General features: G+C 42.5%; 1 protein-coding gene across 2 annotated transcripts in view; it reads left to right on the top strand.

The window, feature by feature from the left end:
* The window catches only part of brd1a (bromodomain containing 1a), a 44,186-nt gene extending 20,542 nt beyond the window's left edge, over positions 1-23,644 (top strand). Inside the window, exons 12-13 of one of the 2 annotated variants that reach the window (XM_079817702.1) lie at positions 7,283-7,437; positions 22,590-23,644. In XM_079817702.1, the coding sequence (XP_079673828.1) occupies positions 7,283-7,437; positions 22,590-22,773 (339 nt within the window). In that variant the 3' untranslated portion in view covers positions 22,774-23,644. The remainder of the gene's footprint in view (positions 1-7,282; positions 7,438-22,589) is intronic. The other variant, XM_079817703.1, reaches the window with a different exon arrangement.
* Positions 23,645-25,438: the final 1,794 nt, after the last annotated feature.

The following is a 25,438-nucleotide window of genomic DNA, read 5'->3' as shown; positions in this document are numbered from 1 at the left end:
CTCTCTCTCTCTCTCTCTCTCTCTCCCTCTCTCCCTCTCTCTCTACCTCTCTCTACCTCTCTCTCTCTCTCTCTCTCTCTCTCTCTCTCTCTCTCTCTCTTCCTCTCTCTCTCTACCTCTCTCTCTCTCTACCTCTCTAGCTCTCTCTCTCTCTCTCTCTCTCTCTCTCTCTACCTCTCTCTCTCTCTCTCTACCTCTCTCTCTCTCTACCTCTACCTCTACCTCCAGCACCACCTTCCTGCATGGTTCACATAAAATGTAAACTGTTGAGCTGATGCTCATTTGGCCACTCCACTTTGTGCTTATAGTTTCAGTCTTGTGCATGAGCTGTGATGTCTATTTGGACTCTCTTTCACTCTTTTCTTCTTATCAATCGTGCAAGCTTCCCTATTTTCTATCTACGGACACTCATGAAGCCTATCTACAGAAAATTGCTTTAAAAAACACAAAAACATAAACATAAATTCATGTAATGTTTTATTAATTCTTCATAATACTTACAATTGTTTTAACATTACAGATAGAAGTAAAACATGTGACCATTTGTTTTCTATCGTGTAAAGCGTTAATTTTGTGTTAAACAGCCTTTGCACAAATAAGAGTAAACACTTCTTTTTTTTTTTTATTAAAGCAAATTTTTTCAGAAAATTCTGTCATTAATTACTTACCCTCATGTCGTTCGACACCCGTCAGACCTCCGTTCATCTTCGGAACAGAAATTAAGATATTTTAGTTGAAATCTGATGGCTCTGAAAGGCCTCCATTGACACAATGGCACGGTTCACTCTCAAGACCCTTAAAAGGTACTAAAGACGTCGTTACAAAGTCCATCTCACTACAGTGGTTATAAAATAACTATGAATTGGCGACAATAGTTTTTGTGCGCAAAAAAACCCTAAATAACGACTTACATAGTGATGACGATTTCAAAACAAGGCATCATGAAGCTTCGAAGCGTTATGAATCAGCGAGTCGATTCAGCGGTTTGAATCGCCAAATTTCAGCAGTTTGGCGGTTTGACACGCGATCCGAATCATCATTCGGCTCACTGATTATAGCACAAAAACTATTGTCGCCGATTCATAAAGTTATTTTAGAACCACTGTAGTGAGATGGACTTTGTAACGACGTCTTTAGTACCTTTTAAGGGTCTTGAGAGTGACCCTAAAATATCTTCATTTCTGTTCCGAAGATGAACGGAGGTCTAATGCTGCGTTCACACCAAACGCGAATTGAGCGTCAGGCGCGAGTGATTTCAATGTTAAGTCAATGGAAAGGCGCGTTGACGCGCGTCTGGAGGTCCCGCGGCGCGGGAGGCGCGTTACGCGCGGCGCGAAGGACGCGAATCCGCCTCATTCGCGCGTCCAGTTCGCGCGAATGACGCGAATTGGACGCAAATTGAGCGTCTTGCGCGATACGCGCGTTACACGCGAATGGTGCTTTTGTGCATTCACGCGTTTGAAGCGAATTCGCGTCTGACGCCCGAGTTGAAAAATTTGAACTTTGGCGTCAATTCGCGCCGCGTTAACCAATCAGGAGCCTGCTCGCTGCTGTCACGTGGTAAAGTGACGTGTATGAGAAACCCTGCATAAATTAAAAACAGTAGTATTGTGTCACAAAATGTAGTTTTAAGACGTTTTCAGGTGGGAATGTAGTTGTTTAAAGCTCAAATCTGTGGTTTATTTATAAAGAGAGCGCCTATTTAAAAAAAATAATCTTGTGTTTTTGGAGTTGTGAGATCCAGGCTATCACCGGGCAATCACTGCTCATAACCCCAGCGAAGGCAGCCTTTCCTCGGCCAGTCCTTCTGGCGTCTGCCGCTGGCTCTGATGTCCTGTAGTGGTTCATCTTGTGTGGATCTAACGGGCGATCTTTGCTCTCATGAATATATAATTTGTTGTCTGCCAAATCGTTTTGACTGAGGGCAAAGAGAAGTTTCATAACTTTATATTTTAAGGATATTTAAACATACATGCAGTGAAGATAATGTAGGAGTTGCCTGGACCACATTTGTGTGGCTATTAATGCTTAATATATATGTTTAATGAAAATGAAAAGAGGCAGAGTGGTGTTTTATGACATATTTCTCCTGGAGTGCCTTGAACGCGCGTCAATTTCGCTTCCAGCGCTCGATTTCTACGCGCGTCCAATTCTCTGCTGACGCGCGAATGCATTCAAAATGTACGCGCGTGAAACTAGACGCGGTAGACGCGATTTTGACGCTCAATTCGCGTTTGGTGTGAACGCAGCATTACGGGTGTCGAACGACATGAGGGTAAGTAATTAATGACAGAATTTTCATTTTTGGGTGAACTAACCCTTTAAGTTATAACTATCAGGGATGGGGCCTTAAATGGTTAGTTTAGGCTCAGGCTCTACTCACTCCCATTATAAAGCTTGGAAGAGCCAGGATATTTTTTTAATATAACTGATTGTGTTTGGCTGAAAGAAAAAAATCATATACACCTAGGATGGCTTGAGGGTGAGTAAATTATGAGAGAATTTACATTTTTAGGTGAACTATCCCTTTTAAATTAGTTTTACTACAGTATGCTTTCAGAAGCTTTAGTGAATTTTTCCGTTAAACTTTTTTTTTTTTTTTTTTAACAATAGATTCTCTTATGGAATAAAATTTGTGCCATAATTAAACAAACAAATCCAGCATTTTGCAAACAAACACTATCTGCTTCGCAAAGGAAATCTCGACTTGCAAACAAATAGAAAGTGATGTGCAAATACAAAGTCAGTTTGAGCGAGAACGCAGAGGAGTAACAAACATATGTGTTGTGTTTTGCAAATAATAAATGAGTGAGCACACATCATATCTCACAAATAAATACAAACCACCCTACAAATTACATGTAACCTTTGAACAAATCTAGTCCATACAAATGCAATATCTGTCTGTTACAAGACTAGCGCAGATTTTCTCACAAATGCAGCTCGCGCAGATTTTCTCACAAATGTAGAGCAACTTCCTCTTCCAAAACAGCAGATGGCGCTTTGGGTCAATTTACACGATTCTGGTCTCCCCCGAGAAACCCTGAAACCAACACTTTTCCAGCTGACGAAATGAGCGGTGAACAGGTGAGTTTCTGTATAATAACCCTTTTTGAGATGTTCTTTTGCTAATTGTTCATTACATATCTAAACAACAAGCCACGTTAGCACTTATTAGCAACCCATTATCTGTATATAGGCTATAGTCCTGCCATCATAGGTTGCTTTTTACATCGTGTCTACACTGCATGCGAGCGACGCATTGCAAACTATAGTGAATGTGAACTTGCATATGACATATGCAGTCCCCAAATTATTATTTTGGACAGAAAAATTAAATCCACTTTTAAATTAGATTAAAATGATTATTCAAACTCACCTACCTGTGATTTTCTAATGATCCGGAAGACCTTGTTTAGCATGTTCAGGTGTGTTTAATTAGGGTTAGAGCTAAAATCTGCAGTGCATTTGCCCTCCAGGGCAAGATTTGAATAACCCTGGTCTACACTGAACAAGTTTGTTGTTCTCTATAATAACTTAATAGGAACATTTTAATCTAATTTAAAAGTGGATTTAATTTTTCTGTCCAAAATAATAATTTGGGGACTGCATATGTCATATGCAAGTTCACATTCACTATAGTTTGCAATGCGTCGCTCGCATGCAGTGTAGACACGATGTAAAAAGCAACCTATGATGGCAGGACTATAGCCTATATACAGATAATGGGTTGCTAATAAGTGCTAACGTGGCTTGTTGTTTAGATATGTAATGAACAATTAGCAAAAGAACATCTCAAAATGGGTTATTATACAGAAACTCACCTGTTCACCGCTCATTTCGTCAGCTGGAAAAGTGTTGGTTTCAGGGTTTCTCGGGGGAGACCAGAATCGTGTAAATTGACCCAAAGCGCCATCTGCTGTTTTGGAAGAGGAAGTTGCTCTACATTTGTGAGAAAATCTGCGCGAGCTGCATTTGTGAGAAAATCTGCGCGAGCTGCATTTGTGAGAAAATCTGCGCGAGTCTTGTAACAGACAGATATTGCATTTGTATGGACTAGATTTGTTCAAAGGTTACATGTAATTTGTAGGATGGTTTGTATTTATTTGTGAGATATGATGTGTGCTCACTCATTTATTATTTGCAAAACACAACACATGTTTGTTACTCCTCTGCGTTCTCGCTCAAACTGACTTTGTATTTGCACATCACTTTCTATTTGTTTGCAAGTCGAGATTTCCTTTGCGAAGCAGATAGTGTTTGTTTGCAAAATGATGGATTTGTTTGTTTAATTATGGCACAAATTTTATTCCATATTCTCTCTCCTTACACACACTCACAGACAGAGAGAGGTTGTGCATATCTCAACTGTATGCTCAACTTTATTGCCGTCAATATAGCATCTATCATTAGTCACTGTTTACATAAAGCAGGGATAATTTCACACTTTTTATCCATGTCATTTTTTTGTTATTGGAATTTAAAGTAATGGTTTTTATTAAAAAATTCAGCCAATCATTTTTCTCTTGCATTTTCGGATGACATTTTTTTGTGGCTGAAATGTTGGGTCATTCCTAATGCATCTACCATGCTTTCTATAATATTTCAAAATATACAGTAACAACTGAACTTACAATTTTCATTGGGCTTATTAGTAGCTCTTCTCCTAGTTAGGCAGCTGTAGTCTTGTAATCAAGACTTAGACATTAATAGTTCTGAATTACATGTTCATTTGGCTAAACTCTGTGAGTGTAGCAGTGTATTTTTCCTTTTTTACCTCTGTATTTTTTAGAATGTGATTTATAAAGCCTTAGTATTGTGTTTAAAAATGTTTTAGCATTATATCTAAGTTATCAGTTATTGGGGAGTGTGCACATTTTTGTCATCGGCAAAATCCATCAGTATGTGGTGAACATGTCCCTCCAGATTCACAGTCAGTGGAGTATACTTTGAAAGGCTTGCAGCCTTGCACACTAAACTGTGCACAAGATGGAGCAGAAAGTGGAAAGCCATTTATACCTGGGCTTTTGGCTGTGTTCTCAAACTCTCAATATTGCAAACCTTGGCACTTGTCACATGAGTCCAGATGGACTGTTAAAAAACACCTGTATGCTTTCATTCCCACAAGTTGGAGCCAGCCAATTAGATAAAATCTTACTAGATACTTTTCAGTTTCATGTGCAATATTTACCTAATTGTTATTTTTATAATTTATTTAATAATTTACTTAATTTTATTATCATGGGAAAGGATGCTCACGAAATGTGAATCGTAAATATTGAAAATATTTCCATTTTAAAGGGGTCATATAATGCCATTTTTGTAAAAGGTAATATGATTCTTTAGTGTCTAAATGAAAAGTTTGTAATATACTTTAATTAAAAATTCTCATTAGTATTGTAAGAAAACACTCCTTTTACCTGGTCAAAACCAGCTCTGTTTTCAGCAAGTCATTTCAGTGTATGTGACTTTAAATGATAATGAGCTTTGCTCACCCCGCCCCTCTGCTCTGTGGGTTGTTCGGTTCGACAACACCACAACACACGTGGAGTGTTGCCTTGACAACAGTTGAGGGTATATTTTCGAGAAATAATGGCAACGGGAGTCTCTGAGGACACATCTGAGCAACCTTATCATTTTGAACCAGAGTCGGACCAGGAACAAGATGACGAACCCAACGAAGTTCGAACCGGACGTTTCTGAATGGTTGGTTAACGTCATGTCACTTTGATCTATCGTTGTACTGGCAGAGTAGCGTAGTGAGATACGAATGCTATGTGTTTACTGATGTTTACGTTAGTTCACTGACAGATTGATGTTGTTATAAGATTTTTTTTTGACATTACTTCTTAATCAGTAACAGACACCGTTATAAACCATCTACAAAAGTAAGCTTAGTGTAGTATTACCATGTTAACTTTATCACCCACGTACACAGTTTGTAATAACAACCATAACGCGTTGTTCATTATAAACGTGGGATTATGAATTATATTGAGAACGTCATACACAGAAAGCATGCCGTAATGTAACTTACCCTTTAAACTTTAGCCTCATTCATCGTGAAGCGTGCAAGCGATTTGCAAAGATTAATATAAAGGTTAATAAAACGTTACACTCACTTCTTCCTGAGGTGCAGCAGGAACACAATCCTTTTTTCAAGAGCAGCTTATTAGCAAAACCTGCTTTATACTGACCCTCGTTTATAAAGCAGTCTGCTGAGAAATTATTCTTGCTGTCCGTTCGAAATTGCAACGGAGCTGACGGCTCACATCGGGAATTTGCATCTTCTGAATGAGTGACACTTGTCTGTTCAGTTACCTGTCCTCTATCAGCAATTTCTGTGTTTGTTTTTTGGAGAAGTAATTTTTTAGCATATTGGGGCCATTTTGTCTGATCATTTAGTTTTCCCTGTAGTCATACTAACAACGATAAACTAATAATTAACCTATTGCTCTTATTTTGTTCTGCTGTCCCCTATGAATGTGGAGATGTACATATAAATACATATTACAGTTTTTTTTTTAATGTTTACTCACTAAAAGTGGTACTTGAGGCATACCTAGCGAAACCACTCACTCTTTTACTTAATCTTCAGACCAAGTCTGCAAAACTGCAAGCACATTACATGCTTTACACTTGTAGTAATCGAGACTCTTGTCTTGTCTCAGTCTCAGACTTGGAGGTCTCTGGATTTTGTTTCAAGACCGGTCAAGACCACAACTGCGAGGATATCACTAAATTGCCGGCGCATTGTCTGATTCATTTGTTAACATCATTACTATGATTGGATTGTAAAACTGGCTGCTTCGATGCAATCAATAACTTATTTCTACAAGTTATAAATATGCCGTTTCAGAAATTAACGAAGGATTGTCAAAAATGTCACTAAAATTAATACAAATGCTCACAAAATTCAATATAATGTTGCAAAAAAGTACTTGTACGAGATCTGGATTTTTATATTATAACGTGATATAATTAAGCAATATCACAAGAGCAAGAGAGCTGTTTTCACAAATTTAAGCATGATTGCAAACATGATATTGCTTTTATACAAACATAAAAAAAAAAATTCTGCTGTGTTAACGATTTATCCACCACAGACTTTGCCACTTCTTGTGGAGCTTTGTTGTTCTGTGACCAACCGACTAATTAAAATGTTGCCGAACAAACCTTTTCTCATCGACTAACGCTTGATTGATGATTAGGGGGCAGCCCTAGTTATTTCACTGTTTCCCGGATTGTCATGATTTTCTTTAATGTTATTGTTTTATTACAGATCATAGACCCTCATATGCCACGGGTGGGGTGCCAGCACAATGGAGTCTCTATCCCAATGCCCCCACTGGACGTGCTACGGATCGGAGAACAGATGCAGTACAAGTCCGAAGAGAAACTTTACCTTGTTCTCTTCTTTGACAACAAACGTAGCTGGTGAGATTTTTAGAGGTTAATTATTAATGTTTGCCAAGTCAAGAATCACTATTATTATAATTACTATTACAAAAAAGAAAACTAATTTTTGTTTGCTGCTATGACAAAAATGTTAGATACCAGTTAAATTTCATAATTCACAATTCCAATTTTGATACCACAGCAAGAACTACGTCTAACTAATATAAAGTTCAAACATTATTAAAGACAATAAAACAAGGAAACAATTAAATAAGAATAAATAACATAAAAACAAAGTTACGTTACTTTAAAAAACAAAAAAACATTACATTTTATTTCCAGGCCAACCCTTTTTTTTGTGAACAATTATTTTTATTGCGTAGTCAGTTCAATATAAAGAAAATACAGCATATTACATAATAGCCATCACCCACATCCCCACCCACCCACGGTAGACTTATATTGTACTGGGGAATTACAAGACATTGCAGTGGAAAAAGTAAAATACCTGATCATCAGATAGATAGAAAATATACATAGGCCCCATACACGCCTGCACATCGTATGTGGAGGAATCCAGCGACTGACTAACATTTTCTTTGCAGCAGTGAGAGCAGCTAAAAGCAAGTTCCTCTGTTGTGAAGACAATGCCAGATCAGAGAAGTTATTTAAGAAGAAGAGTTCCGGAGTCAACACCATAACCTTATCTAACAGGAATGATATGTCATGAGCAAGCTGAGTCCAGAAGGGAAAGAGTGCAGGGCATTCCCAAAAAAAATGTAAATATGAACCAAGAACCCTCTGCGGACATAAATTACAATTTGGGGAAGGAGACAGATGCTTATAAAAACGTTTTAAAGGTGACAGATAAAGTCTATGTAGAAGTTTCCAATGGATCATCTGGGGCCTCATTTATAAAACTTTGCGTAGGATTTGCGTCAGAAGTGGCGTATGGATGAAACATAGGACGTGCGTACGCACAGAAATATTCGGATTTATTAAACCGTGCGCACGCACATCCTACGCAGTTTTCCCTTAATAAATCACAATCAATTCTAAATGTAGCGCAGCTTTTGCGGCTTCATGTCACGCCCATAGTTGCCCATATATAGTCCGTGAAACGCCCACAAGTTAATATTCATCGATTGCGAAATCATGGAAAACACAGAGAGGAAATCAAAAAACATAACTTCACTCAATGTGAATTAGAAGTTATCGTTGGCGAGGTGGAGAAAAGAGGAGAAAAACGTTGTTTTGGAGGGCACAGTGTGGGCATTACTAATGCCAAAAAGGCACTTGAGTGGCAAAAGGTTGCAGAAGCCGTAAATACTGTAGCCTCACAACCTCGGACCATGGCCGAAATAAAAAAGAAATGGTCGGACATCTAAGTCGAGGCAAAAAAGCGTCTAGCGCTCCATCGCCAGAGTGTGTCCTCGTTTGCCAGAAAGTCTTCTTGCTGTCTGAAGATGTGTTCACTCCGACTCCTTCCATTTGCCACATCTTCTAAGAGCGCAAGATCAGCCATTGTGCATTTCGCATTGTGATAGGGCATTTTATTTCCATCCATTTAATTGCATCTGACAAGCTACAGATGTCGGTTATAATCTACGTGGAAATGGGAAATAGTTCAGTGCAAATGTAATTTCTTGCAGCTTTCTGAATGGTTGAGACATATCATACGTTATTTGATCAAAAATAAAACAAACTAAAGGCATATGCATGAATACCATGATTCCGTAGCTGATGAATAATTTTATACAATGAAAACAACTATCCCCAGTGGACAATTCTATCTATCTATCTATCTATCTATCTATCTATCTATCTATCTATCTATCTATCTATCTATCTATCTATCTATCTATCTATCTGTCTGTCTGTCTGTCTGTCTGTCTGTCTGTCTGTCTGTCTGTCTGTCTGTCTGTCTGTCTGTCTGTCTGTCTGTCTGTCTGTCTGTCTGTCTGTCTGTCTGTCTGTCTGTCTGTCTGTCTGTCTGTCTGTCTGTCTGTCTGTCTGTCTGTCTGTCTGTCTGTCTGTCTGTCTGTCTGTCTGTCTGTCTGTCTGTAATTGCATCTTTATCTGCTCCGCCAGACGGACACATTGACGAGAATATCAGTTTTGTACATTATTTTGTTCTGTTTACCATATTATTTATGAGGATGAATTGCATAACATGGCAATATTATTGCAGAACATATTTCACAAATATGTGTTAATTTGCATTTCTGTTGTAATTTTCGTTTGATTTAGTTTGTTTTACACTGCAGATCGATCAAACGGGTGTTCGTGTAGGCTTTTAATTGTAAGACTTGCTTTGTGAAGTCTATGTTATTTATGAGAGGCAGCTTGCCATTTCTTTTACACAACGGTCTACAGTTTCACACACTTTCACGTGTTTCTTCCATCTGCCGACGGTGTCGCCATTTCTCATTTCACCCGTTTTTGTGCGTACGCCTGGGTCAGAGCTTACGTGAAGGACCGCACATTTTCCCGTCAAGTTTGCTTTTTATAAATACCAATTATTGCGTAGAGAGCGGCGTACGCCTTTTGTACGTACGCAACGTTTATAAATGAGGCCCCTGATGATTTGGATTTTTTGAGGATGATGTAATTGTCTCCCAAGTTTGGTCAGAAAATAAGGTTTGCGCGTCACCGCTGATATCCTTAGACCAGATGATATTGATAATGGTTGGTAGGATTTTTTAAGGAGAAAAGAGTAAATACCTGAGGCAGAAGTAACAGAATTATCAGTTGGAAGGATTACTTTTCGCAAGGGATGTACAGGCAATTGTGCATAGATGTCACCAAAGGAGTTTACTTTGCATTTGGCCCATTGTGGACAGTGAAATGGGTTCTTTCCTGATAAAAAATTATTATTATGGAACAGAGGTGAATGACGATGCCACTTCAGATTTGGCTCCATCTTTCTGGTAACCGTTCTCCAAGTAGAAATAAAATGTGTTATGATGGGGCCAAAACTAAGTTTACATTGTCTAAGTGAGACACCAGCAAAAACCAAATGTTTTATATTGTGAGGAGATACAAGGGATTCTTCAATAGCCCACCATGAAGTTGACACATTTGGTTTAAACCAGGTTGACAGTGCACAGAGAGTAAAGGATATAGCATATAACTTAAAGTTTGGAAAGGACAAGCCACCATCTGTTCTGCTGTGCTGTAAAGTAGATAGCTTTATTCGGGGACGTTTACCATTCCAGATATAATGCGAAATTACTGAATTAAGTTTTTTCCAATAGCCAGCAGGTGGGGGTAAAGGAATCATAGAGGAATAGAAATGAACGCGAGGAAGGATGTTCATTTTAACAACAGATATTCTTGCATGTAAAGAAGTAGGAAGGTGCATCCAATTTGCAAGATCTGAGGTGACTAGCCAAGTTGTTATTAAAATGTTTTGAAACTATATCCTGCATAGACGGATAGATATCTACACCTAAATATTTGAAGAAATGTACCACCGGAATAAAATCAGAAAACGTCACAGATCCAACACAGAAATTAAGAGGGAGCAGATATGACTTTGTCCAATTAATTGTATACCCAGATAGGTTACTAAACTGATTAAATAAATTTAAAACGTGAGGGACTGAATGAACTGGATTGTCTAAAAAAAGCAGTATGTCATCTGCAAATAAAGATATGTGATGTGAGGTGTTCCTAACCGATATAGGAAGTATAAGTTCTGACTGACGTACAGCTTGAGCAAGAGGTTCTAAAGATAAAGCAAACAGTAAAGGTGAAAGAGGACAACCCTGACGGGTGCCTCTTCCAATTGGAAAAGATTGTGAACATACCTGGCCAGTAAGAATGGAAGCTGAGGGTTTAGCATACAGGATTTTGATCATGTTTATAAAGATAGAGCTAAAACCTAGGTGAACTAGCACTGCCCACAAATAATTCCACTCCAAATGGTCGAATGCTTTCATTGCATCTAAGGAAAGTATTGCAGAGGGAGAGGTCAATTGTTCTGATGAGTGAATTATATGAAGTAGTCTTTGCAAGTTATCAGGCAGAGCGAGATTTGATAAACCCTGTTGGATCATGATGAACAAGTTTGGTCATATAGCTTTCTAGACGGTAGGCTAAAACTTTTGCATATATTTTAACATCTGTACCAATTAGAGAGAGTGGGCGGTAACTAGAACATAATGTAGAGTCCTTATCTTTTTTTAATAGAAGAGATATAATGGCCATGTTCATATTTTGTGGAAAGGATCCTTGATCAATTGAAAAATGCATCATATCCAGCATAAGTGGACCCAAATCGGACCAGAAGGTCAAATAAAACTCCACTGGTATGCCATCTAGGCCTGGGGATTTTCCCTTGCTCATGTCTTTGACCGATGATTCTAATTCGACAAGTGATATAGGTCTGGCTAAAAACTCAGAGTCTGAATCTGACAGGCGTGGAAGATTAAGAGTAGATAAAAAAGGAGGTAGATTCGCATTTAGAGCTGGAGCTGTATAGTTCACAATAGAAGGAACAAAATGTGTCGTTTATACTCTTCTGGTCAGTCAGAACAACACCAGTTTGAGATTTCACTGCTGTAATATTTGCAAATTTTTCGCTATTACGTATTCTTAAAGCCAGTAAGTGGCTAGGTCTGCTACCTTGAAAATAATAGTTTTGTCTGGATCTTTGAATAAGAAATTCCGCTCTGTGTCTATATAATTAATTAAGATCCTTCCTAACGGTTTCAATTTTAGCTGCAGTATTATCAGAAAAAGAGTGTTGGTTTGCCTGTTCTAGTGATCGAAGTTTGGATTCTAGGTCAGATATTTTCTTACGATTAATTTTCTGGAAAAAAGAAACAAAGGAAATTGAGAAATTCCTTATAAAGCCCTTTGTAGCCTCCCACAGTATTCGTGGGTCATCTACCGAGCCTTTATTGATGTCAATAAATTCACAAAGCTTAGTTCTGAATTGATCACAGAAAACGATACTCGGTTACTTAACGTAACCTCGGTTCTCTCTAGAAGAGGGAACGAGTATTGCGTAAGTTTCCTTACGCATCGGGAAAGTATTCTTTCTTCGAGATTTCTGAAAAACCCAAAATTATCCTTAATTTTGTAACATTGTCAACGCAGTGCGGCAGCCTGGCAGACCATAGCAGGCTATTCCAGCGTGCTATTGGCTGCTCTGCTGGCAACTGCAGCAGCCTATCGGTGAGCCCGCGTGATGTGGCGACCAATGAGGGCGCTTCGCGCCCACCTGGCTTCATTTGCCTACAGGTGGGGCGTGGCCACGTGTATATAAGCGGGGCTCACGGGCTGCGTAGTCGGTTTTCGTAGTTCTGAAGCGTAAAAGCCCGCTGGGCGCACGGCAAGGAACGCAATACTCGTTCCCTCTTCTAGAGAGAACCGAGGTTACGTTAAGTAACCGAGTATCGTTCTCTTACGAGAGGTTCTCTCGTATTGCGTAAGTTTCCTTACGCATCGGGAACACATTGTCAACGCCGTGCGCGCCTCCCGTACAGCATATGTATCCCAGGGAACCGGGGACCATAACACTGCTCGGGCAGGGTGGCCGGTAAGGAAAACGGGCCACCACATATACAGACACTTCATTCGAACTGACGGGTGGTTACAACGGGTGGTTACAACACCCTGTCCCATGAATGAGGGAACGGCACCTGCCGGTCTCCTTCAAATTCGCCACACCTTGTCTCATGAATGAGGGAACGGCAACGCCGGTTGCCTTCAAATTCACAATATCTTGTTATATGAGTGAGGTAACGGCACCGCCGGTCACCTTCAAACTCACAACAGCTTGTCTCGTAAATGAGGGAACGGCACCGCCGGTCTCCTTCAAATTCACATAAGCCTAGTACCGAACTTACTACCAGTATGTGAGCTATGTCTGCCCAGAATCACTGGGCAGAACCAACAGCCCTATTGAACTGATAACACTTTCGCCTGTAAGGCAGGAACTTCCAGATTGTAAAATCTCACGAACGTAGACGGGGAGGCCCAGCCTGCCGCCATACAGATATCGTGGATGGAAATCCCTCTGGCCCAAGCCCACGAAGAGGCCATGCCTCTAGTGGAGTGTGCTCTGACACCTAGCGGGCACTGCAGGTGTTTGGAAGCGTAAGCTGCTGCAATCGCGTCCACTATCCACCTGGACAGGGTCTGTTTCGAGGAGGCGAGACCTTTAGTGCGCCCTCCAAACAAAACAAATAGCTGCTCAGAGCGCCTGAAGGCGGCGGAGCGTGTGACGTAAACCCTCAATGCCCTGACAGGGCAGAGGACATTGCCACCGTCCCCCTCATCGGATGCTGGCAGAGCCGAGAGGGAGACAATCTGCGCCCTGAAGGGAGTGTCTATTGCTTTGGGGACATAACCATGCCTCGGCCTAAGAATGACCTTGGAGTCATTCGGGCCGAACTCCATACACGTCGGGCTCACTGAGAGCGCGTGTAGATCCCCCACGCGTTTTACTGAAGCCAGAGCTATCAGGAATGCGTTTTTTAGCGAAAGGAACCTTGGTTCCACAGTCTCGAGCGGTTCAAAGGGATGAGCCTTCAGGGCCTCTAGGACCAAGGCCAGATCCCATATAGGAACCGATGGGGGCCGCGGGGGATTCATCCGTCTGGCTCCTCTGAGGAAACGGATGATGAGCTCGTTCCTTCCTAGCGTGCTACCTAGCGTCGTCTGAGCGAACGCTGCTATAGCCGCCACATACACTTTGAGCGTGGAAGGGGACCTGCCCAGTTCCAAAAGCTCCTGGAGGAAGGAGAGCACTCGCTGGACCCCACATTGCTGTGGGTCCAATCCCTTGGAAACACACCACTCAGTGAACACCGACCACTTACAACTATATAACCGCCTCGTCGAGGGGGCTCTAGAGTGTGAAATCGTGTTCATAACCCCTTCGGGCAGGTCAACGGGTATCCGTTGGTCACCCATACATGCAGAGACCATCGCTCTGGATGGGGATCCCAAACTGACCCTCCTGCGTGAGAGAGGAGGTCTGCTCTCAGCGGAACTGGCCAGGGGGGTGAGTGCGACAGCTTCACCAGCTCTGGGTACCAAATCTGGTTCTCCCAGCGCGGCGCTATAAGGAGCACCGGGCGGCGCGTCTCCCTGATTTTCGCTATGACCTGGGGCAATAGGGAAATCGGCGGGAAAGCATACAGCGGGAGGCTGGGCCAAGGTTGGGACAGCGCATCCTCGCTTTTGGACAGAAACCTCGGGCAGCGGGCGTTCTCTCTTGTTGCAAAGAGGTCGAGCTCCGCTCTGCCGAATAGGCGCCATACCAGCTGGACTGTCTGATGGTGCAGGGACCATTCTCCTGGGACAGCTTGTCCGGGCCCACATTGAGGTGGCCCGGTACGTGCACAGCTCTCAGCGAGCGCAGCGAGCTGTGTGCCCACACGAGCAGGCGTTCTGTCTGATTGCCCAGACACCTGGACCTGACACCGCCCTGCCGGTTCACGTAGGACACCACTGTGGTATTGTCCGACCGGACCAACACGTGGTGTCCTCGTATAAGCGGGACAAACTGCTTGAGCGCGTTCTCTACCGCTATCATCTGCAAACAGTTTATGTGTAGGAGCTTTTCTCCGCTCGACCAGAGGCCCGAGGCCGATCTGCCCTCGAAAACGGCGCCCCAACCCGAGGTGGAGGCGTCCGTCGAGATGACCTTGCGGTGTGAGATGGCTCCCATCGTCACTCCCCGCTGGTACCAGTCGGCTACTAACCAGGGCTCTAGGGCTGAAACGCAGCCCTGAGTCACTCTGATCCTGAAGCCTCCGGACGTCCAGGCTCTGTGAGGCACTCGGGCGTTTAACCAGCATTGCAGCGGGCGCATGCGCATTAAGCCCAGCTGGAGCACAGCTGCAGCTGAGGCCATACGTCCCAGCATCCTCTGAAAGAGCTTGAGAGGTGCGATTTTGCCCGGCCGGAAGTACGCAGCCATGCGCCAAACTTGGCGCGCGCGTTGGGGTGACAGGCGGGCTGACATTGCCACAGTGTCCAGATTCAAACCCAGAAATGAGGTTGATTGCGTGGGCACTAATGAGCTCTTGGTCCAATTGACCGTGAGCCCCAGGCTGTCCAGATGGCTGAGCAGCATTGCCCTGTGGGCGAGGAGCTCGGTCTCTGACTGCGCCAGGATGAGCCAATCGTCCAGATAGTTCAATACTCGCATCCCTCGACTTCTCAGGGGAGCGAGGGCCGCGTCCATGCACTTCGTAAATGTACGGGGTGCTAGTGACAGGCCGAACGGAAGGACGGTGTATTGATAAGCCTGGCCATCGAAGGCGAATCGTAAGAATGGCCTGTGACGCGGCGTTATCTTGATTTGAAAATATGCATCTTTCAAATCTAGGGAGATTAGCCAGTCTCTCGGGCGAATATGCGCGAGGATCTGCTTGGTCGTGAGCATCTTGAACGATCTTCTCATAAGAGCTTTGTTCAGACGCCTCAGATCCAGAATCGGTCTGAGCGACCCATCCCTTTTTGGCACGAGAAAATACCGGCTGTAAAAGCCTGACTCGTTCATAGAATGGGGAACCGGTTCTATAGCCCCTTTGCACAGCAGCGTGGCTATCTCTGCTCGAAGTAGATGTGCTACTGGCCTCCGGGCTCGAAACGCCGCGCTTCGCGGGTTTGACGGCCTGTATAGGAGGGGCGGGCGCAGTGCGCGCGCTCTCTGTGCTGTGGGCCAGCCGATCGCTCTACACACTGTATCTCTGCCGCTTCGAGCGGGGAGTGGCTTGTGTGTTGCCCTACACTCATCGCTCCGGCCACCCTGGGCGGAGAACAAATGGTGTGTGGCGCGGCGCGTAGCGCCTGAGGCATAATGTTCGCGAAAATGTGTGCGCGCGTTTGAGCGGGCACAACTCTTACGCGTGGAACATGACCGGTTAAGAGTGGCTGTGTGACAGCGCGTGTGGTGGTTAGGCGTGGATGCAAACAAGCGGACACGTGACCTAACTCTAGCACTCGAGCGGCCGGTGGCCGCTTTATGTGAGTGAGAGACACGGGGTTTATAGTGCTTGTGTGCAGGGGTGAACACAGAAAAGTGGACACATTTACTGCATTTGAAACACCTACGGCGTGAGCCGTGCAACCAGAAATAATGCAACTTTTGTGATTTCTCTGGTTCGCCGTAAAAACGGCGGTTATTGACAGGCGAGAGGGCAGTTTTGCCAGCTCGTTGGCTGTGTGAAATCCATCTGCAGCAGCCACAGTGGTGGGGGCTGACAGGAAAGAGAGTTTTGACGGTGGTCCGGCCGCGGCGGGACTTAACCGTCGTTTCTCGCCTCTGGCTAGGAGGACTTTGGAGGCTCGGACTTCTTCACGATCCTAGGCCGGGGGCCCCGAGGGGGAGGCGGCTTACCACGGCTGGAAGAGCGCGATCTGGGGCGGCCGCTCGGTCTTCGCTGAGACGAAGGGGGCCGCGCTGGGCGCTGCGCGGAGCTCGGTGCTGGCTGGTCACGAGGACGGCGAGCAACGGAGCTATTGCTAGCGCCGGTGCGTCGAGGCAGGAAGAGGTTCATGGCCTGAGTCGTCTTCTGCACTTCAGAGAAACGATCGACGATCCCCTTGACCGCTGGTACGAAGAGCCCAGACGGGGAGAGCGGGGCGTTTAGAAAGGCTGCACGCTCTGTTTCTCGCATATCCGCGAGCGTGAGCCAGAGGTGGCGCTCAGCTACCATGAGGGAGGCCATAGAGCGTCCGAGGGCCTGTGCTGCGGTCTTGGTAGCGTGAAGGGCGAGATCTGTCGCGCTTCGCAAATCCGTGACCAACTCAGTGTCATAGCTTTTCTCGTCCAGGTCGCGGAGGAGATTAGCTTGGAGGATTTGCAGCACGGCCATAGAGTGCAGAGCAGATGCCGCTTGACCGGAGGCAGCGAAAGCGTGGCCGATCAGCGATGACGTCACTCTGCAGGCCTTAGACGGGAGGGCAGCCTTTGAGCGCCAACCAGAAGGCGGGCAAAGGTGCGCTGCGACCGCCTCTTCCACTGGAGGGATAGCATTGTAGCCTTTCTCAGCCGCGCCGTCAACTTGTGAGAGCGCCGAAGAAGCCTGAGACGAGACCCTCGCGGAGAATGGCGCGTTCCAGGACTTCGCGAGCTCCTCGTGAAGCTCTGGCAGAAAAGGTGCAGTCCTGGAGGTGGGCGCACGGCGGCGACTGTTTAGGAAGCATCCGTCAAGTCGATTCAGCGCTGCCACCTTGGGCGGGGCCCATTCGAGGCCTAGCTGCTCGACAGCCCGGGTGAGAAGGCGCAACAGTTCCGCGTCCTCACCCGCTCGAGAGCGTCCGGAGGCCCGGACTGAAGAGGTCGCGGAAGACCAGTCCTCGCTGTCGGAAGCCATGATGGAGCAGCTGTCGGCGCGTTCCGCGGCCGCATCCGCCTCATCCCCGGAGGCGGCAACAGAAATGGCGGCCTGGGGTGGGGGCGGGGAAGGCGAGAGTGAAGCCGGCGGGAAGGGTTCCGGCGAGCTTCTCTCTGCGAACTCCGGAGTCCGCTGCGAGCGGCGCTTCTTTCTGCGCGGCTTAGCAGGGACTGGAGGGATGTCGTCATCGAACTGATTGAGTCGAGCCCGCAGGGTCGACATCGTCAGTTCCTCGCACTCCGGGCATCCGCCGGCGAGTAGTGCGGCGGCGGCATGATCACGGCCCAGGCAGAGAGCGCAGATCACATGCCGGTCCCCGGAACTGAGCTGCGCGTGACACGAGCCGCAGGTGGAACGAGACATTTTGTATCAAACGCTCGGCTCTTTTTGAGAAAGTGTGACGCAGCGGCGACAACACTTGAGCGTAAAAGGATATGGGCTGCCGGATAGCAGAGCAGGCACGGATGGCTGAAGGTGGCGCGATGCTGCCGGCTTCTTCAGGCGCTGTCCTCTGCTTGCTCGTCTGCACGATCACGGCGGCGGGTTCCAGATCCAGCGATGCGAAGGGCTTCGCTGAAGAAAAGAAAATCGAATACGCAGCCCGTGAGCCCCGCTTATATACACGTGGCCACGCCCCACCTGTAGGCAAATGAAGCCAGGTGGGCGCGAAGCGCCCTCATTGGTCGCCACGTCACGCGGGCTCACCGATAGGCTGCTGCAGTTGCCAGCAGAGCAGCCAATAGCACGCTGGAATAGCCTGCTATGGTCTGCCAGGCTGCCGCACTGCGTTGACAATGTTACAAAATTAAGGATAATTTTGGTTTTTTCAGAAATCTCGAAGAAAGAATACTTTCCCGATGCGTAAGGAAACTTACGCAATACGAGAGAACCTCTCGTAAGAGAACCTCATCTTTTAACAAGTTAGTATTAAAACGCCACCTGGGGGCTCGTGGAGGTCGCTGGGTAATTGAAAGCTTCAAAAAATTGCTACTATGGTCTGACAAAGATAGTGGAAAAATGTTGACTTCAAGTATCACTGAAATCAAGGAAGAGGAAGCAAAAATGTAGTCGATCCGTGAATATGATTTGTGTCTAGCTGAGAAAAATGTATATGATTTTTGGGAAGGGTTAAATAAACGCCATGCATCTATTAATGAAAAAGTGGAAATGCATTGTTTAAGTTGTTCCGTAGAAACAGTCTGGGAATAAGACAATTTGTCACCAGACCTATCGAGGTTGTGGGACATTACAGCGTTCATATCTGTTCCCATTACTATCTCAAAGTCTGTTAGATCAGTGAGATAGGTAGATAATTCGGGGGAAAAAGTTGGATCTGGACTACATGGTGCATAAACTGAGAGAAAAGCTATTTTTCTGTTTTCAACCACAGTTTTTATACAAGTTATTCTGCCAGCATTATCACCATTTCTTTCTAGTATGGAGATATTTAAATTTCGTCTAACAATTATTAAAACACCTTTAGTTTTATTGTCAGTCGCTGCGAAAGAGACCACCTCATAATATTTATTATTGCATCTATGAACATCATCCTTCCGTAAATGAGATTCCTGGATTAAAGCAATGTCCACTTTTCTTCGTCGCAATAATTCTAAAAAACTTGTACATTTATGGGGGCCATTTAAACCATTTACATTACAACTTAGAATATTCAATTCAGTCATAAGTATCAAACAAATATGTGAATTGAAAAAATGTGACAAAGTAAAACCACTGCAAGTGAATTATCTTAAGTCTACCTTTAACCCCTCCCTTACCCACTGAAAAACCCTGTAACATAAAGAAAACCCACCCTCTAGAACTATTACAGACTGGGGTAAGAACAACCCCCAGGCTGTCACCCTCCCCTGTCATTATCAGTGACAGCAACATGACAGCCTGTACAACATTAGTACACCGCCAATAGCCCTATTATAAGAGAATAGAATCACCTTAAATTCACATCAGTAATGAAGTGGGGTGAAAAATAAAATAAAATAATGCTCTAAAAGAGGATGCAAACGTAAATAATAGTACATTAGTGATACCTTGTCTCCTAGCTTACATGAAGAAGAAAAGAAAAAGAAACTGTCAGTAGACGATCATCATATGCAACGTTAGATCTATATTATTAGATCAGGATCAGGAGTCGAGTCACTCAGTATTAACAATCCCTTCTGCCATGTCCATCCTTGAAGAGTGAGGTCCGGGAATCGAGCTTAGGAACTGACACGCTTCTTCCGAAGAGTATAGTAGTTTAGTCTCACCGTGTTTCATGACGATCTTCAGCGTAGCTGGATACTGAAGAAAGGTCTGCAGGCCTGCCTCTTTACATTCCTTCCGTATTGTATGAAGGAGCTTCGCTTCTTTGCCGTCGTGGGAGAGAAGTCGGGGAAGAAGTTCAGCATTGCACCGCCGTTGGTTTTTAGCGGTGCGTGGCGTCTTGCTTCGTTTAGAATCAGATTCCTATCGTTGTAGCGTAACAGTTTGAAAATAAATACTCGCGGTTTGGCGTGATCAGTTGAAGCTCTGGAGTAAATTCGGTGCGCACGTTTTGATTTCGATATCTTTGCCCGCTAGTGATGGAATCCAGATCGGTAGTGACCGCTTCAGAAAGCCAATTGGGTCATCTTTCTCGGCCCCTTCGGGTAGCCCTAGTACCCGGAGATTACTGCGTCTGCTACGATCTTGTAGATCAGTCACTTGTTGCTCGAGGGAATCCAGACGCCTAGTGTGATCGTTGACCAGTCTTTTCTGCTCTCTTTGTTCACCAGATAAAAAGTCAACTATAGAGCACATATTCTGGATTATGGTCATATGAGAGGCGAATTCGGTGCGCATTGCTGTTAATTCAGTTTTCAAAATGTCCTCAAATCGCTTTATAGTGATCGCCATGTTGTCGTCCATGTCCGTTCGTCCTGCCGCGGCTGTTGCTTTAGTTTTCTTCTTTATTGGAGAGGATGTTTGTGAAAGATAGGCGAGTTTCCGACTGTGCGACATTTGCAAAACAACGGCAAACGAAAAAAACTACCCCAAACGTGAGAAGGAGAGTCAAATAGCAAAAAATAAGGGCTACATGTGCGGCGCTTGGCTAATGTGCGTCTGGGCCCATGAAAGCGTCACGTGATCTCCCCAGGCCAACCCTTTTAAAAAAAAGTTACATATTACTTATTTAGCTGAAAAGCCATTAAATGTGTCATAATCAGGTGCCAGACTTCCTCTAAATGTGGTTTCAGTTACTTGATCATTATCAGATAACAATGTTTATATACCTGGCTTTTAATGTGGTAGAGTATGATTCAATCACTAAAAACACACGCGTCACATAAATATGCGCAAAACGTGTATTCGTTGTATTCAACGTTTTTTTAGGAAATTATTATTATTTTTTTTACTATTAAGGGCCAGATTTACTATACAGGGCAAATTAGCGTGAGAACGCAAATCCAAAAAAGTGCTGATGGGAATGGAAAGTTATGTGCGTGATGTGCGTTGGGGGTTGGGGGGAGGGGGTTGGTGACTGTCACAAGTATCGATTTCGATCTTGATTCAGTATCAATTCATATGTATATAGCCTACTGTACATACAGTATAAGGGAAAATAAGTTTGCCTTTTTAGCACTATTTTAAACTTTTCTTGGGTTAAATTATATAAGCTTGCATTCATTAATATTCACTTGTGTGTGCTTGCTTATATAAGTATCATTAAAAATATTAGGATGTAGGTAATTAACTTTTCAAAATTTCACATTTAAAGAAATCTAGTGTTTGATCATGTCTAAATATTTATTCAAATGCAAAACCTAAAAATAAGTAAGCAGTTATGATCTGCAATACTTTTTTGAGCAACTAGACTTTTATTAAAGAGCAATACAGGCACCTGGTGTGGCATTGCAAATGAAAATTATTATTTTTCCAGCCACAAAATGGCTGTAATTTGCCTCTTTGCATTGGAATTCTCTATTTGAACCTTAATTACTACACTAATTGTAATATATATAATAAAAAATATTTTAAGTGGTCTTTAATGGACCATAATTATTGCACAAATAGTAGGCCTATTTAGTACCAAAAGATCTCCTCAAAATCAATAAATATTATTAAACTAAAATATAGAACATTTATTTAATTGAAAAATAGTTAAGGTTTATGGTCACATTTGACCACCAATGAGTATGAGTGTGACCAATTAGTAAGGAATACCTGAGGGCTAAATACAAGAAAAACATTCAAATTAATTTTAACGATGTTGTATCATGTAATAATCAATGCACACTATGCTGTACTGTTTACCAAAAATTGCTGCAAATACCTGTATAGTGATGTGAAGCTGTTGTGTATCTGCTTAAGCCATTCAAATGTATTGACAGCTGGTTTGTTTAGAACTTTGGAGCGCTCCGTGAACCACGTGACCGTGCGCGCTGGAGAGAGATGAGAGCATGTCACAACTGTTTTTCAACGCCTCTGGCTTTAACTGTTACAAATTAGCGCCAAAACGCTATTTATTGTTTTAATTTTGTATTAAATTTTAAAAGCTTAGACTTTCATATCAAAGGCAGGTTAGAGAGAGAGAGAGGAAAGGAAAGGAAAGGAAATGAACGAATATGCTGCGTGTTTTAAATAGCCTTAAAACAGTTAATGAATAACGACACGCAATATGTGGCGGCCAGTGTTGATTCTGTGGCGCACCGCCACAAATTAGTCTATGTGTGGGCAACACTGGGCTGAACATGTACCTTCATTAAAGCACATAAAAAAGGCAAGAGCAACAACTTGTATCTGGGGAAGCTTTATCTAATAGGCTTGTTGTGTGCTGTTTTCCTTCTCCAGGCAGTGGCTTTCTAAATCCAAGATGGTTCCTCTCGGTATTGACAAAACCATCGACAAGATTAAAATGATGGAGGGACGCACCTCAGCCATCCGCAAAGCTGTTCAGACCGCCTTCAACCGTGCCATGAACCACCTGAGTCATGTCCAAGATGAACCTGTTAGTGACCTCAGTGACATTGACTAAGACTGGCAAATGCAGGGATATTTCAACTTCGTAACCGTCATTCCTGACTGGCACCTGCTGTGTGACTTCTGTAGTTTTTGCTACTCCATATCTTCCACTCCAGTCTCATTTCCACAGAAATTCTGTAAATAATGTAAATCACGTAACACTAACTTAAATCTGAAGATTTACAGTAATGTGTTCTGTACATACATTTTTATAGTATTTATACATTTTAGTGAATTATACCCAGCATAATTACTAAGTGATGCTGGAACAAATGGACAAAATGAATAAATTGTGTGAAACTAAAGCAGAAAATGTGTAATCAGGGCTGGAACATAATGTGAGAGTGTTTGCTTTGTTTAAATTATTGAAGTTTTTACACAGGCTTTTATTTGGCATTGTTTTTGTAATCTAAGAATGTTTTTACAACATTTTAACCTATTTTGATGTATTTATATAACTATATATATAAAACTGCATTTGTCTGTTTTTCACAATAGAAAGTCTTGTTTTGAAACCACAAGTGCGTTATTCTAATATTCTAATGAAACCAAAAGAAATGCTGCCCAGACTTCTTTTGTTTGTGTTGAGTGAATGGTTTTGCTTCAACTTAATTTTTCTTTTAAAGTTTTGTATTTGTGTATGTGGGAACTCCATCATGGCTGTAGGATGTTGTACTGGTGTTAATTTAAGTATAAGTACCCTTATACTTTTATAAGGGTGCCCTAGATATGACTGTTTACAGTGGCTTCATTTATTTATGTTTATTCTGGGTTGCAGTGGGTAGATTTTGGAATACTTTTTTTATACCACGTCAGTTATTTGGTAATAGAACTGTTAATGACACTGTCCTTTTTTATTTTTTTAATAAATTCATAAATGAGCCATTTGAGTCCTGGTCACTATCATAGCACATCTTATTATTTGCATGGCTCTTTAAGATATTTCTAAGAATAGCTTGTGCCATATGGTTCCATGTCAAAAAACAAATGGTATTTATATGGCACTTCAAAAAATAGCATTGGGACATGTAAAAAAACGAAGCACCACGGTAACGTTTTTGTGTGTGTGTTTGTGTGCATTTTTTTACTCTTACAAAAAAGATTTGGTATTATGGTACAATGATAGTAATATGGTGCTGATGCTCAATTACATTTAATTGCAAAAATACTAAAAAGTACTATGTGGTATCATGTATTTTATGGACATGTATCGTGGTAGTACCATTGTATTCTTGAAAGTATCTTATAAATACCATGGAACATGAGTTTCAGTATCGTACATGATCACATCGCATCACAGCACTGCCAGATACAAGAACTATGTATATCTGTTACAAGTACTACAGTGTATGCAGGGGCCGGGCGGGTCTAGACAATTTTTCGACTTAGAGAGGGGTGGCACATTTAAGTGAACCAGTAAATAGTCCTACACTGGAGGTAATAATACTGTATATTATTGATAACAAAACGTATTATAATGAGAGGGAGGCACGGGCCACCCCCAAAATGTAATTGGCCACCCCAAATGCCCCCCCACCCATCAGAGTCGGAAGGTAATATGTTGTTGGACTTGTCAGTATTAATTCTTTACTAGTAGTTCCAGCGGTTTTCTAAACTAAAAATAATATTTTAAAGTGCATTGATTTATTTATATGTGTGTGTGTGTGCGCGCTCATCCGAGGCGCGCAAACCCGCGTCTCAGATAGCGAGCAAATATTGAGTTCTCTTTAAAGTCTTGCGCTTAAACGGACAAATTCACACAGAAATTGTCAACATGAGCGTCTTGAGTATTCTATTAAAATAGGCCTAATATTCCTGCTGTCTGTGCTTTTAATATTAATCAAACAACAAAAGACAAGGAAATCACTCACTACTTTAGATTTTGTAACTTTAATAACAATCTTTAATTTATACAGTCAAATATGCAATGCCATTTTACATTTGATTACTGATATTCAATTTCTGTACATGAGAAAAAGCACTGTTTATTTTATAAGTATCTTTGCTCTGATTGTATGTATTTGTGCTTTTGCATAGTTAGATTATTTGTTTTTATTTTCTTTATTCTTATTTGACAGTAGTTCTTTTCCCCCTGAATATAGCACATACAGACTGAACCATGAGTAATTTGAACAGTTACACCCTATAGCCTATATTACCAGTGGTTGAAATGGCTGAAATTCACTAGGCGGACTCTAGTTTGGAAAGGTTTTTTTTAGTTTTTTTTTTTGAGTTGCACAGTTTAAGAGGTCACAAAAACCTTCTAAATAAATTGTCCTCAGGTTAAATAAATCTGTTGAATGTTTTGGATGGTTACTGTACATCTCAGTTTAGTGCTTTGAAAATTAACTATTAAACATGTAAAGGTGAATCTAGTTGTAAGGCAGTTTATATATATATATATATATATATATATATATATATATATATATATATATATATATATATATAATCTTGATTAAAAAATAAATCTTGATTAAAAAAGTAACTAATTAATTGCACACTCAACATCTGCATTTTTAATATTTTTTTCCAAATGTATGTAGAAACAACTTTTGAAATATTTGTTGTAATGGCATATTTCTATGAAAACTGCTACCGATGTCTCTGAATTTTTTTCATTAATGATAGACATTCAACATTACTGTATAAATAAAAGCTATATCAATTCCAAGTGA

This window comes from Gobio gobio (assembly GCF_949357685.1).
Source record: "Gobio gobio genome assembly, chromosome: 5".
Classification (NCBI taxonomy): Eukaryota; Metazoa; Chordata; class Actinopteri; order Cypriniformes; family Gobionidae; genus Gobio; species Gobio gobio.
This window is presented reverse-complemented; position numbering and strand designations above follow the sequence as displayed.